The sequence below is a fragment of the Phocoena sinus genome, chromosome 16 (genome assembly GCF_008692025.1).
Source record: "Phocoena sinus isolate mPhoSin1 chromosome 16, mPhoSin1.pri, whole genome shotgun sequence".
Taxonomy (NCBI): Eukaryota; Metazoa; Chordata; class Mammalia; order Artiodactyla; family Phocoenidae; genus Phocoena; species Phocoena sinus.
In genome coordinates, this window is record NC_045778.1 from 30,895,763 (window position 1) to 30,911,042 (window position 15,280).

At 47.5% G+C, this 15,280-nt stretch overlaps 1 protein-coding gene across 3 annotated transcripts in view; it reads left to right on the forward strand.

Annotated features, from left to right (window-relative positions):
* ANXA11 (annexin A11) overlaps nt 1-7,900 on the forward strand; it is a 42,467-nt gene extending 34,567 nt beyond the window's left edge. For all 3 annotated transcript variants that reach the window (XM_032608497.1, XM_032608496.1, XM_032608498.1), the window contains 5 exons: nt 631-724; nt 3,794-3,889; nt 4,906-4,964; nt 5,177-5,299; nt 7,118-7,900. In XM_032608497.1, the coding sequence (XP_032464388.1) occupies nt 631-724; nt 3,794-3,889; nt 4,906-4,964; nt 5,177-5,299; nt 7,118-7,177 (432 nt within the window). In that variant the 3' untranslated portion in view covers nt 7,178-7,900. The remainder of the gene's footprint in view (nt 1-630; nt 725-3,793; nt 3,890-4,905; nt 4,965-5,176; nt 5,300-7,117) is intronic.
* The last annotated feature ends 7,380 nt before the right edge of the window (nt 7,901-15,280 follow it).

The following is a 15,280-nucleotide window of genomic DNA, read 5'->3' on the forward strand; positions in this document are numbered from 1 at the left end:
ATAGATAGGGAAACTGCTTTTAAAGATTAAGAAATTTCACGTAGATATCGGGGTTTCTGGTTCCTCATGAAAAATGGGTCAGGCAGCTGTGAGCCTTGTTCCTCTGTCATGTAGTCGGCTGAGAAGTAACTGCCTCTCCGCATGGTCCCCGTGGTCCCCACCACTCTGGCCTTACAGCTGGCCTGATTCCTGCATTTAAGTTACCCAGCTGGCCCCTTTGGGCTTTCAGGTTTGTGACCCCGAATCTAATCCAAACTTCGCGTTTTAGAGATGAGGAAACTGAAGTTCAGAGAGGGCCGGTAGCCTGCCTAGAGTCCCGTGGCAAGTGGGTAGAAGAGCTAGGTCTCAAGCCCATGTTTTCCTCTGTGCTGCTGCTCCCTTGGTTGGGTTAAAGCTGTTCCTTGCCTGTCCTGGGCCCCCGCAGCCTTGGCTCTCCTGGCTTAGTGAGAGGATGTGTGGATGGTGTCTACTTCAGCACAGTGAATGGAGCTCAGCTGGGGCCTTGCCCCACTTTCCCTCCCCTCTGGGCTTATAGGGCTTGGAGACTCTGCCCAGCTCTCCTCGGTGACCTGGGCCTGGAGTCTGGGGTGAGGTCTGCATTGCATGTCTGTCTGTCCCTCTTCTGTCCAGGAGCTCTATGCAGCTGGAGAGAATCGCCTCGGAACAGATGAGTCCAAGTTCAATGCAGTTCTGTGCTCCCGGAGCCGGGCCCACCTGGTGGCAGGTAAGGCAGTCCCGGCCTCCCTGCAGCCACGTAATGAGGTCAGATGAGGTATGGCAGGAAACAGCTTGCAGGAACACTTAGCAGTTCCGCTCTGCATGGGCCTTTCACGTCCTTGAAAGAGCCCCCTGGTGGAGATTTAAAAGATATTATCAGCGGTTTCCTGAGTCTGCAAGCGTCCCGCTCTGCAGGAAAGCAACGGAGGAGGTTAGAGAAATGGGAGCCTCCTGTTGGCTGGTATCTTTATCTGCTATAATGTGGAATATTAGAGTTGAGAGAGCCTTCAAGAGCACCTGACCCAGTGGTTTCCAAAGTGTGGCATAAAAAATAAACATCACAATTAATAGTAGTAAGTAACACTTATTTACTCTTTCCTTCAACAAATATAAACTGAGCTCCTGCCACGTGCCAGGTCATGGAGTAGGTGTAGGGAACGGCACTGCAGAATCTCTGTTCTCAGGGGGTTCACCTTGTTTGGGGAGCCTGGCAGTAAACAAAAATCAAATACAATCTGTACCAGTTGGTAAATCTTTAGAGAAGAATAAGTTCGAAACTGGGATAGGAAGTGATAAAGGTGTCAGAGGGTGCTGGGGGCATTCCTCAGTGGGGTAATGACATTTGAGTTAAAAACATGAAGGGGGCTTCCCTGGTGGTGCAGTGGTTGAGAGTCCGCCTGCCGATGCAGGGCACGCGGGTTTGTGCCCCAGTCCGGGAGGATCCCACATGTCACGAAGCGTTTGGGCCCGTGAGCCATGGCCGCTGAGCCTGCGCGTCCAGAGCCTGTGCTCCTCAACGGGAGAGGCCACAACAGTGAGAGGCCTGCGTACAGCAAAAAAAAACAAAACATGGAGGAGTTGCAGGTGCAAAGGCCCTGAGCAACCGAGAAACAGTAAAGGGGGCTGGTGAGGTGGAGTAGATGGAGTGAGTGCGCATAGGAGGAGGTGAGGTCAGAGACGGTAGGAAGCCCTGATGACAATTGCATGGACTTAGGTGTTTACCCTGAATAAAACAGGAGGCCATTGGAGGGCTCTGAGTGAAGGAGAGATGTGATTTGACTTAGGTTCTGTGAGTGTCCTGGCTGTTGTGTTGAGAAGAGAGAAGGGATCAATGGCAGAGCAGGAAACCAGTTAGGAGGCTGCCGCAGTAACTCCAGGGGAGAAGTGACAGTGGCCGGGACCAGCTGGCAGGGGCAGGTGGCAAGAAGCGCTCAGATTCTGGCCCTGTTTGCCAATGAACTGGACGTGGAGTGTGAGAGAGAGAAAGGAGTCAGGGATGACACGGGGTTTGTTCCTGCTGAGTCAGTGGAAGAGGGGAGGGGGCCCTCGACCAAGACTGGGAAGCTGTGAGTTGAGTAGGCTTTAGGAGGGAAGGAAGTCAGGAGCCTTGAGCCACAGATACCATGTAGGCAACGGGTCTGCGAGGCCAGAGGCCAGGAGAAGTCTGGGCTAGAGATGGCAGTTTGGGAACTATGAGTGGGTCGAAGGAGTTTGAGGCTCTGGGACTGCAAGAGGTCCCTTCAGAGGGAGACGGGAGGGAGACCAAGCAGTCTGAGGACAGGGCCCTGGCCATTGCAGGAGAATTAGAAGGGGCACCCAAAGAAAGGGGCATCCTGGAAACCAGCAGTGTCAGCGGCGAATATGAGAGGGCAGGTGAGGACAGAGAACGATGACCACACTTAGCAGCGTGGGTGGGTGAAATCGCCGCACCCGCTCTGTGCAGGCACTGAGTCTTTAATACATGCGAATAGGGGCCGTTCTCCTGTTTTGCAGATGAGGAAGCTGGCAAAGGGCAGTTGGGGAAGTCAGCTACCCAGGTGGTAACGTGGCAGAGCTGGGGTTTGAACTCAGGCCGCCTGCCTCCAGAGCACACTTTTTAACCTCTGCCCTATTCTGTACTTGAGCGCGAGCGAGCATATGCTCATCTTAATCGTTGCTTGTTTTAATGAGTATGGAATATATCGGTAGCACATCAAACCCCCGCTTTCACAAATGTTATTAGTCAGGGGGAAAGAGGAGCTGATCGGAAGAAAATAGTAAGTAATGAAGTTGGATATAGATGTAGCAGAAATCATGTTACTGATATGCAAATCACAGCAGTTTGGAGAACACAGATAGAAACTGAGACCCTGGCTGGGGAAGAGGAGGTTTATATCCTGGGGCAGAGCTCAAATTAGGACTCAGGTCTCCATGGCACACCTGCCTCTCTCGGAACCCACAGCCCACACTTCCTGTGGGTGCTCGGCCCATCCCAGGGTAAGCTGGGGCACTGGATGGGCGTTCGCTCACCGTCAGACTGGGAAAGATTGGCACATATAATGACGGAGCAGGGCTGGGACTGGAGGTGTGGGGATCTGGGAAGAGACTATCGGTGTCAGGGCTCCTGGACCAGGGATTGAGGTGTGATGGGTGAGCAGTGGCGAGGCCAGCGCTGGTAAGGGGATGGTGAGCAGTCCTGGGGGGCAGGGGGTGGGGTGCACTCTCCCTGGGGCAAAGAACTGGCCAACTTGAGAGCTGAGCAGGTGTGGTCACTGGGGCCGTCCAGGGCACCGGGAGCAGAGGGCGAGAGGTGGGCTCTGGGAAGGGGCAGAGGCCTCCTCACCACGTGTCCTGTACAAGTCAGGTAGGGCTGCCATAATAAAATACCACAGACTGTGTGGCTTAAACAACAGAAATCTATTTTCTCATAGTTCTCATAGTTCTCATAGTTTCTCATAGTTTCTCATAGTTCTGGAGGCTGGAAGTCCAAGATGAAGGTGCTGGCAGCCATGGTTTCTCCTGAGGCCGCTCCTCTTGGCTTGCAGACGACCCCCTCCTTGCTGTGTCCGCGTGTGATCTTTCCTCTGAGTTTGCAGCCCTGGTGTTTTCTTGTGTGTCTAAATCTCCTTTTCTTATAAAGATACCAATCAGATTGGATTTGGACCCACGCTAAGGGCCTCATTTTAACTTAATTACCTCTTTAAGACTATCTCCAAGTACCGTTAAATTCTGAAGTCCTAGGAGCTAGGACTTCAACAAAGGAATTTGGGGGGGCACAGAATTCAGTCCATAACATGTCCCTCTGTCTTGCCACTAGTTTTCAACGAATATCAGCGAATGACAGGCCGTGACATTGAGAAGAGCATCTGCCGGGAGATGTCCGGGGACCTGGAGCAGGGCATGCTGGCCGTGGGTAGGTATCTTGGCCTGCCCGCTGCGGGGCTGTCGTGTGTTGTGAGTTTTCAGGGTGCTCACCCACCCTCCGGTTGAGGAAGATCATAGTGAAAGGGTCCAAGATTGCTAAATCCAGTTGCCTACATGGTGGGAAATCAGGCTGCTTCTCGATTGCTGAATAGTTGTACCCCCAGTAGTCCTGGAGGTGTCTTGTTTATGTTTCAAGCCCAGCCCTGGGGGAGGGAGCTGCAGTGTGGGCACTAGTGGGAACGTGACCAGCTGTTCTCCCGGAGGAAGATGATGCATATCCTGCCAAGTTTCCTCTAAAAATACATCCCTGCAGGCAGTTGTCAGATGTTTGTGATGGAAACACGTGGAAAGGTTTTTTTTACTTGCAGCAGCAAAACAGGCCCTGGGCAAGGAAAGCTGGCGTAGCTCCCAGGACACTGGTGTACTTCCTGCAGTGCCTGTGTCATGTCCTCCAGAGCAGGGCCTGATGGGCTCCAGGTCCGTCCTACCCCCTCCCCCAACCCTGAGGGGTTGGCCCCTCTTTATACCCACTTGGGAACATCACGGTTTGCCCTTCTGTTTTGCTTTTCTCGGAGCTTTCTGGATGGGACAGATTTCCCTGTGTACCCCATGGTAGGTATCGTGGCCTGAGAACCCTAGTTAGATGTTCGTTCCACTCGGCCATCCTTTTCCGTGAGGGTCATGGCATCTCCAGCCTGTCCTCTCCTGCCTGAGCAGCAACATGGTTCCACACACCATTCACGTTCCTTCCCTGCACAGCTTCCTGCATCACATTGGTTGTCAGGAAATGTGTTGGGTTGGTGTCCAGGCTCTGCATGTCTCTGTTCCAAAGGGCTGGAGCCAGGATTGTAGGATAATTGAGTCTAGAGGAGATGAGGGGAGAGGAAGGTGGATGCAGCGGTGTGTTTGATTGGCATCCGGCCTCCTAAGAGGATGCTGTGTGCGTCATGTCACCCTGGACTGAGTTTTCTGCAGATCGAGTTATGCCGTGTTTCTCTCTTCTAGTGAAATGTCTTAAGAATACCCCAGCCTTCTTTGCTGAAAGGCTCAACAGGGCCATGAGGGTAGGTAACCCCCAGGTGCAGGGTCTGGGTGGGGGGTGTCTCAGCCCACTCGTGACTGGGACCTTGCTCAGGGGAGGAGGCATGAGGAGGGCCACCCTTCAGCCAAGAGGACAGAGGGCCCAGGGGCGGGGAGGGGACCAGGGCCCAGGGAAGGTGGGGAAGTGGACAGTGAGGAGGCCCGTTGCTCATGCCCCTGGGCCCACTGTCTTTAGGGAGCAGGAACCAAGGACCGGACCCTGATCCGCATCATGGTGTCTCGCAGCGAGATCGACCTCCTGGACATCAGAGCAGAGTATAAGAGGCTGTACGGCAAGTCCCTGTACCACGACATCACGGTACGGGCCTCTGGGGGCTGTCTGGGCTGCCTCTTGGCGTCCTGCTCACCCACGGACCTCCCTGGCCACTCCCACCGTCCCCTTTACTCTCCCTCCTCAGAGCTCTCGCGGGCTCGGCTTCAGCCAAGTATGGGCATCTTGTTTGTGGTCCTCGTACTTGCCCTCTTCAGTTTTCACTTGTTCATCTGGTTGTACAACAGCAGGTTGTCAGCTCCTGATGGCAGGGTGCCTCTTGACCCTGCTGTCGCCCCTCTCTGTGTCCCAGCATCCAGCACATCTGCTGTTCAGTAAACAGTTGTGGGGGGGAGGGTCCAAAATCGGCATCAGAGAACACAGGACCTCCCCCACCTGGTGCCTGGCCTTCAGAATCCAGCCACCCTGTGGATCTGTGATCCATCAGTGAGAAATCAAGCCCCGAGCCCCCCGGAGGGTGAGCGGCTCTAGCTCCCTGATTAGTCCCCTCCCTCAGCTCTGTGGTAGAGGCAGCACAGGAAGGCAGTTCAGAGGGAGGGCTCGGGGGTCACACTGCTTGGGGTCCAGCTCTGGCTTTTCTGCTTGCTCACTGTGTGATCTCAAGCAGCTTGCTTAAACCTCCCTGAACCCCAGTTCCATCGTCGTTAGGAGGAGGATAATAATAGTACCCCCTGCCCAGGACTGTTGCGTCTTAAAGGAGGTGGTCCACGTGAAGCATGTTGTGTGATACATGTACGTGTCTGATGGAGACTAGCTCCTGTTTTATCACTGTGCCAGAGCCAGTCTGATAAAATTGATTCCTGTCGTGGCAGGGGTCAGGGGGTCTGACACTTAATTTCTGAACTCACATGAACCTTGAAATTGAAGTCACCACGCCCAGGTCCTGATTTCAGACTCACTAACGTTTGATGTTGGGCATGTCACTGAGAGAGGCTTCTCTCTCTTTTCTTGGATATAAAAACAATGCTGTTGATAGCAGAGAATTAGTAATTATTCACAAGGTATCTTGTGTGTGCCAGTAGGTTGTGGGCACCGAACAGGCCTTGCCCTCAAGGAAGGAAACGATGGCAGGAAATGATGAGAAATTAGCTAAGTGTGGCCTTACTTCTAATGTAAGTGCAGTGAACTCAGATAGAGGGGATATCAGTGTGAACTGGGATGCCCAAATAATAACAGTCCCCTTCACTGGACGGTCGTATCATAGTAGATTATACTTCCTGTCCAGGACACAGTAGTGCATTATGGTATAATCCCAACTTAGTGCAACAGAAATGCACTGGGCAAAGGCCACTGGTAGGTAGCCCTGGGTAGGGGGGGTTTTGGCTATTTAAAATTTTTTTGTATTTGTTTTTCAAATTCTGACTTTGATCATTCGGGTGAGTACAGCTTTCTCTCTCTTTTTTTTTTTTTTTTGCGGTATGCAGGCCTCTCACTGTTGTGGCCTCTCCTGTTGCGGAGCACAGGCTCCGGATGCGCAGGCTCAGCGGCCATGGCTCACGGGCCCAGCCGCTCCGCAGCATGCGGGATCCTCCCGGACTGGGGCACGAACCCGCGTCCCCTGCATCGGGAGGCGGACCCCCAACCACTGCGCCACCAGGGAAGCCCCCAGCTTTCTCTTTTTTAATGGGAGGGCTCAGGAGGCTGAACTGTGTTGGCAAAGGTCTGTGCCACCTGCAAGGCCAGCGTGTGAGCCTCTCACCTGCTCTGGCACCAGCACGGTGGGGAATTTCCTAGGATGGGGCTGTCTCTCTGTAAGGGCACCTGGGGCAGAAGAAAATCAGGAGCCAGGAAGCCAGAACTGGCCGAGCCTCGCTTAACTGATGCCTTACTTGTTTCTGTGACCAGGGAGACACTTCTGGGGACTACCGGAAGATACTGCTGAAGATCTGTGGTGGCAACGACTGAGTGGTGACTGGTGGGTCACTTCTGTCCACCTGCTGGCAACAGCGATGCCAGGAAAAGGCCAAAAGAATGTTTGTTTCTAACAAATCCACAAAAAACCGCTTGGTGTCCCAGCGCGGACCATCCGTAGAACCTTGGCCCCGTCCCCGCCTGCCCTCCTGATCCGTGTCTTGTGCTCGTGCTGAGGGACCTGGGTCGGTCTTGAACTCTCTCAGGATACCTCCTCCCTACCCCCACTCCTCACAGCCTCTTGCAGCTAAAGTAGACGTTTTGTTTCCTGACTCATGCAGTCATTCCCCTTTGCTTGTGGCTTAAACTCCTGGCTTCGTTTTAGTCATATAACGTTGTATGTTTATTTGGAGGTTTTTTTTTTTAATATATAGTCGTTGCAGACAGATGCGCACACGTCTTTGCTGCATACACAGTTTGGGTGAGACAGGTGGGGACTGGGGGCGCCATGTCCTCACTGAGGAGTAAAAGGGAAAACCTTTAAGAGTACTCTTTGCATCTGGTGAGAATGTGTCATGAGCTTTGTTATTGCCAAACTCACTCCTTTTTAGGAAAGAAAAAAGCCAGAAAGTCATCTGTTCCACGCAAAACCACGAGAACAAAGCCAGCTCCCTGCCAGTGACAGGGTTACTTGTAATTGAGAATGTGCCTTAAACATGAACGTCGATGGCCGAAAGCTGTTTCCAAATTAAAGTCAGCCGGTTCTGGAAGTGTTTACCTGGTGCCAGCTTGTTTTCCTGTGCTTCATGATTCTGCCCTGTAGTGCAGGGGTCCAGCCTTACTAGCCGGTGGAAATTTTTATGACTTTAAATAGAAACTTGTGCTTAGGAAACTCTGAGCATAAGTAATTTGCAGGGACTGGGTCGTAAGGACATGAGAAATGGAGGTTCCTGAAATTCGTGCTCAGGGCCCGGACGCTGGAAAGGCATCATATGCGGGCACAGTGAGGCCCACTAGGGCGAGGAGGAGGAGCGTGGTCCTTCCCCCCAGGTCCGGAAGGAGGGGCACAGGAAGGAGGGGGTGTGTGCATGACTCCTGGGGGAGGCCTTACCGAGGAGGATCAGAGAGGCATGAGACCGGCTTCTCCCCTCAGGGACCCTTCAGTCTGAAAGGGAGCTCCTGGCTGTGGTCCCCGGCAGGCCCTTTGCCCCTTGGTTGGTGGTGTTAGGAGAAGGCAAGTCCAGAAGGGGCAGAGTTTCTAGAAGTCGTCGTCACTTCTAGAAGCCCAAAGCTTGTTTTCTGGTCAGGGATCTTCACTCCCTTTCTGGTTTCTTATGTTGAAAGTTTAGAAAGGAGAGAATCAGAGATTATGGTGGGAGGCCAAGCCTGCTGGGCCCTAGCAGGGGCCCCAGGGAGTGGCTTGTCCACAGAGTAGACATCTGCTTGCGGACACCACCCTGACTCCTCCCTACCTTGTGGACATAGAAGAGGGGATGGCCCAAGGGACGTGGGGCAGCCGTGAGCTGGACACTAGCCTGATCTACCTAGACCTGCCTTGCCCAGCCAGAAAGGCTGATGTGGGCCCTGGGATGGACGGCAGGCCCTGCTTGTCACGTCAGCTCCGCTTCAGTTTCCATGCCTAGAGCCTCTTGACCAGGACCCAGCATGCTTGGCTGCCCTTCCCCAAGGGTGGGCCCCTTGCCCTTGGGTGCCAGGTGGGACCTGCCTGGTGGGATGAACTGTGAGGCACTGCACAACTTGCCGTGGGTCCAGGCCGACTTTGGTGGCCTCCTGCACTGTGCCAGAGTCTAGATTCAACCTCCCATAACGTGACTGTAAATGTTCTGTGACATTACTTTGTCCCATTGTCTGCACCGGCGGTTCCAACCTGGTGCCCAACAGGCAGTATTTAACCTGTACGTGCATTCACTTTGGTCCCCAAAAAGTCCTTTTAGAAATTTGAATTTGTTGCCAACATTTAAGCATTGAGCGATTTCATATTTTTAAAAATCTGGAAGAATGGATTCTCATGAAAAGCCAAAAATTCTAGTAACGCTTGCCCAGAATTCCTGCACAGCAGTTGCTGCTGGAGCCAACTCACAGGTGCCCTGTTTAGGTATGTACTCTCCATTTTGCCACAGGCCCCACTACTCCCTATTGATATACCATGTGCACGTTACCTGTTGGGCCCTTACACGTCTTTGAGTTTGACACCCCTGGCCTACACACTTGGGGGCCACCTGTGTTCAGCCTGGTCCTTATTTTCTACCTTTCTGTCCCTCTGACTTCCCTCTTGGTCATGCCCATGGGACCCAACTCATAGTAAGGATGGGCTGGAGGACTATGTGAATGCCTCACAGATCTCTCCAGAGACAAAGAAAGGCACCTACTGCCTTCTAAGATCAGTAAAAGGTTATTAACACTGACGGTGATGCTCAGGATAAAAAAAGATGAGGGAGACATTGATCTTACAGGTCATCTTTCTGGGAGGAAACTACACTGGGTCTTTTCCTGCCTCCTGGAGGTGTTAGTCAAGGCCGGTCCATGCCGCACATCTAATGTCACTTCCAGAATAGCAACCAGAGGATGAGGCATGAGGTGAGTTCAGCCCTGAGTCTGTTTTCAACAGCTGTGGGGACATTGGAATGAACACTGTGTGTTAGGGACAGGGACAGGACTAGGGTGAGGCAATGAGTCACTTGCCTCAGGTGCAAAATTTGAGAAAGGAACCTTGGAGTGCTCACTTTGTAGACGGGGAAACGGTCCTAAGTAGTGGTTCTCAAACCCTAGTGTGCATCAGGATCTTCTGAGGAGCTTGTTAAAGGTGCGGGTCCCTGGGCCCCGCCCTCACAGATTCTGAGCCTTATATTCTGATGCTGATCTAAATACTCCTGCACTGAGCCAGAGAACTTCTGAACTTAGAAATGTTCACACACAGGGCAGGTGAGCAGGTGGCAGTGTTTCAGTCCGCGGTGGGAGGTGGGACTGGTCCACTCGCAGCTTTGGCAAGAAGGATCTGAAAGATGAGCCTTTGCAGATGCCCATGGTCAAAGCAACAACTGGATGGCCATGCCATGTCCATCCTTGTGCTTTGGCAGGGAGTTATAGTCCTAGCCTAGGACTTGGTCCCTTATTTCTGCCCTCAGCTCCTTCCTACCCTGGCTGATACGGAGCGGAGTCAGACAAGAAAACAGAAATCAAGCTAATCATTTCTCCAGGCAGATACTAGACTAGCTTAAATTTTTTACCCCATCAAACCTGAAAGCTTCTCTGCTCGTATTCCTGTAAGGACAGGGACATCATTACTCAGTCCTCCAACTGGCCCTATACAGGGTTCCCTCTCAGCAAAGGATTTGGTCAGTCAGGGTCTCAACTCTGTAAGGGGCTCTTACCCTCAATGCCTACTCCTTGGAAAGCTTGCTTTGGCCTAATACTGGTGTCCACTCTGAACCTCGTTCCTTCCCAGCAATAAGAGCTGACACAGCCCTCAATCAGAAAGAGCACTGGTCCAGGAGTCAGGCATCCCTTTTCCCGTCTCAGCTCAGCTACTGGTTCGCTGTGTGACCGTGGATAAGTCACTTCCCCTCTTTGGGCCTAAAATGAAGGGAAGACTAGATCAGAGCTTCTTAAACTTGATTGTAGTCAGCAAAAATGGTAGAGTAGGCAACTCCAAAAGCCTGTTCCTCTGTGAAAGTGACAAATAAGATGGCAAAAACTGTCAGAATCAACTTTATGAGAGCTCTGAAAATGAAAGTTTGCAACCAAACAAAAGCTTAAAAAACAAAGTTGAGTCTTGGTAAGAGGATCTTGCTTCATTTTCACTTACTCCAGCCTTATCCTCCTCACCACAGCTTGGCATCAGCCTCAAAAACAATATCCACATTCTGTTATAGGTTCCTAGCAATGAATGGAGCAGAATGGACCTTGTTCTCAAGAATTATGGTTGATTGTTTTGATCTTTCTTGTTGCTCCCTGAAAGACTGGCTCAAATGACTTGCTTTTATTTTACCTAATTTGGAACTCTCCCAAGGAGGAGGTGGTAACCCTCAGGGACATTTGAAGGCAGATTCATTAGCACTGAGGCCTGGAGAGAGGGCTAACAGTTGGGGCAAACAGGAGACAAATTGAAAAGTTTGGGGAGCAAAGGCCGATGATGTGATGCTTTGGGGAATAATGGTTTTAGAGTGCTCCAATTAATTCCTGGGAATCTAGAAGGCCACACACATGCCTAGGGCTGGACACATGCTTAGAAAAGACTTGAGAGGACCATAAGCTCTCACCTCTGGCTGACCTTCAGGCTCTACACATGCAGAAAGTGAAGCAGGCAGAGTCATAGACTGCCTGGCAGAGTATCCAAAGATACTCTTTCCCCAACACACACATAACACATTTGTAAAGACTGGGAAATTTGGGGTTTTGTGGTTGTTCCAGGAGTTTAAGGAGTTGTGTTGGATCACTAGTGACCACTGAGTTAACTGAACAGAAACTTCAATGACCACACCGAATACAGACTTTAAAAAACTAGTTCAGAAAGTCACTAAACAAACTACAACAAATTCAACAAGCAGCAATAACAAACTCTGGGGAGGGGGAAGAATCTGATTTCCACAGATTTCACATAATGTTCAAAATGCCCAGTTTTCAACAAAAATTATTGAGGCATGCCAAGAAACAAGAAAGTATGACCCATACTCAGGAAAACAAGAAATCTGTTCATAGAAATTGAGGAAAACCGAGATATTGGACTTAACAAGAAAAGACTTTAAATCAACTGCCTTTAAAAAGCTCAAAGAGCTAAAGGAAACCACGTGTAAAGAACCAAAGGAAACTAAGAGAATGATGTCTCACCAAATAGAGAATGTCAATAAAAGGAAGTTATACAAAGGAACCAAATAGAAATTCTGGAGTTGAAAAGTACAATTATAAATTTTTAAATATCACTTAGAGGGGCTCAAGAGGAGATTTGAGAAGGGAGAAGAAAGAGTTGGCAAACTTCAAGATAGGTCAATTGAGATTTCCCAATCTGAGGAGTAAAAAGAAAAAAGAATGAAGAAAAATTAACAGAGCCTAAGACCTGTGGGACATCATCATGAAGTATACCAACATACACATAATGGAGGTCATAGAAGAGAAGAGAGAAAGCAGAAATACTTGAAGAAACAGTGGCTGAAAGCTTAGAAATTTGATGAAAGACAGTAGTCCACACATCTCAGGAGCTCAGTGAACCACAAGTAGTATTTTTAAGAAGATCCACTTTGAGACACATTATAACCAAACTGTTGAAAAACAAGGAATCCTGAAGTCAGCAGTAGAGAACTGACTTGTCACATACAAGGGATCTTCAATAAGATTAACATCTGATTTCTTGTCAGATACCATAAAGGCTAGAAGGCAGTGGGATGACATATTCAGTGTGCTGCAAAAAGAAATGTTAACAGGAATCCTATATCTGGCAAAATAGTCTTCAAAAATGAAGAAGTTAACACATACCTGGGTGAACAAAAATTGAGACAGGTTCTTGCTAGTAGACCTTTCATGTGAGAAATGCTAAAGAAAGTCCTTCAAACTGAAATGAAAGGATACTGGACAGTAATTCAAATCCACCTGAAGAGATGAAACATTGGTAAAGATAAACATAGGTAAATATAAACATCAGTATTAATATATATTTTTTGGTTTGTAGCACCTCTTTTTTTCCTATATGATTTAAAAGATAATTGCACCAAACAAGGATTATAACACTGCGTTGATGGGCATAAAATGTATAAGGACGTGATTTGTGACAATAACAACATTAAAGGCAGGTGATGGAGCTATATAGGACATATAGAGAGAGACAAAGCTTTTGTATACTATTGAAACTTGGTATTAATTCAAACTGGTTATAAATTAAGATGTTAATATAATCCCAGAAAATAACAAAAATAGTAAAAGAAAGGAGAAGGAATCAAGTGGTGCACTTGAAACCATCTAACATAAAATGTGGCAATAATGGAGGAATTAAGGAGCCCAAAAATTACGGCATAGAAAACAAATAACAAAATGGTACAAGTCTTTATTTATTAGTAATTACTTTAAATATAAATGGAGTAAATGCTCCAATTAAGAGGCAGAGATTGGCAAAGGACATTATATCCTAATAAAATGGTTAACCCATCAAAATATAACAATTGTAAACATACATGCGTCTAACAATAGATCCCCAGAAAGTTTGAAACAGACTGACAATTGAAGGGAGAAATAGTCCCAACAATAATAGTTGGAGACTTCAACACTTCACTTTCCCTATTGGATAGAATAATTAGACAAAAGATAAGGAAACAGAAAACTTGAACAGCACTATAAATCAACTAGACCTAACAGACATATATAGAACTGTCCACCCAACAAGAGAATATGCATTCTTCTTAAGTGCACATGGAAAATTCTCCAGATAGACCACAAAAGAATCTAAATAAATTTTAGAAGATTCAAACCATACATACAGAGTATCTTCTATGACCACAATGGAATGAAATTTAAAAGAAATATCAGGAGGAAATCTGGAAATTTTACAAGTAGGTGAAAACTAAGCATACTTAAAAAGAACAGTGAGTTAAAGAAATGAGAAATACTTTGAGATTAATTAAAATGAAAGCCCAAAACTTATGGGATGCAGTGAAAGCAGTGCTCAGAGGGAGATCTATAGCTGTAAATGCCTACATTAAAAAAGAAAAAAAAAAATCTCAAATCAGTAGCCTAACCTCCCACTTTAAGGAATTAGAAAAAGAAGAGCAAACTAAACCCAAAGCAACCAGAAAGAAGGAAATAATAAAAATTAGAGTGCAGATAAGCAAAATAGAGACTAGAAAAACAATAGAATCAATGAAACAAAAGCTTCTTCAAAAAGATCAACAAAATTAACAAACCTTTAGACTGACAGAAAAAGGAGAGAGGAGACTCAATTACTAAAATCAGAAATGAAAGTGAGGACATTACTAACAGCTTCATAGAAGTAAAGGATTATAAGAAAATACTGTTAACAACTGTATGCCAACATATTAGATAACCTAGATGAAATGGGGAAATTCCTAGAAACACACGAAGTCTGAAATTTGACTCAAGAAGAAATAGAAAGTCTGAATAGACCTATGAGAAGAGATCAGTAATCAAAAACTCCCAACGAGGAAAAATCCAGAACCAGGAGCCTTCACTGGTGAATTCTATCAAACATTTAAAGAAAAAGTAACACCAATCCTTCTCAAACTCTTTCCCCCCAAATAGAGGGGGAAACACTTCCTAACTCATTCTGTGAGACCAGTATTACCCTGATACCAAAGCCACAAGAAATGTGCAAAAAACCTCAGTGAAATACTATCAGACTGAATCTAGCAGTATATTTATAAGGATTATCCAGCATGAACAAGTGGGATTTATCAAAAGGAATACAAGGAGCATTCAATATGTAAAAAATCAATGTAATACATATTGACAGAATGAAGGGGGGTAAAAACTACATGATGGTCTCAATTGATGCAGAAAAAGCATTTGAGAAAACCCAACATCTTTTCACATATAATAATAATAAACCTAAGAAACTAAAAACAGAAGGAAAATCTATCAACCTGAAATAAAGGGCATCTACGAAAAGCATACCCAATGGTGAAAAAATAAAAGCTTTTCCTTGAGATCAAGAACAAGACAAAGATGTCTGCTATTGCCACTACTACTCAACATTGTATTGAAAGTTATAGCCAGGGTAATTAGGCAAGAAAAAGAAATAAAAGGCATCCAGATTGGAAAGTAAGAAGTAAAACTCTATTCACAGATTACATAATCTTATATATAGAAAATCCTAAAATATCCACAGAAAACCCATTAGAGCTAGTAAACGAATTCAGCAAAGTTGCAGGATAGGATATGTGATCAACCAAAAAAGTCGTTTATATATCCATGCACTAGCAATGAACAATCTGAAAGTAAAATTAAGAAAACAATTCCATTTACAGTCATTGCAAAAGGAATAAAATAAGGATAAATTTAACCAAGGTGGTGTAAGACTTTACACTGAAAAATACAAAAAATACGAAACATCCTATGCTCATGGATTGGAAGACAGTATTGTGGAAATGGCAATACTCTAAAAATTGATCTACAGATTCAATCTAATCCATATCA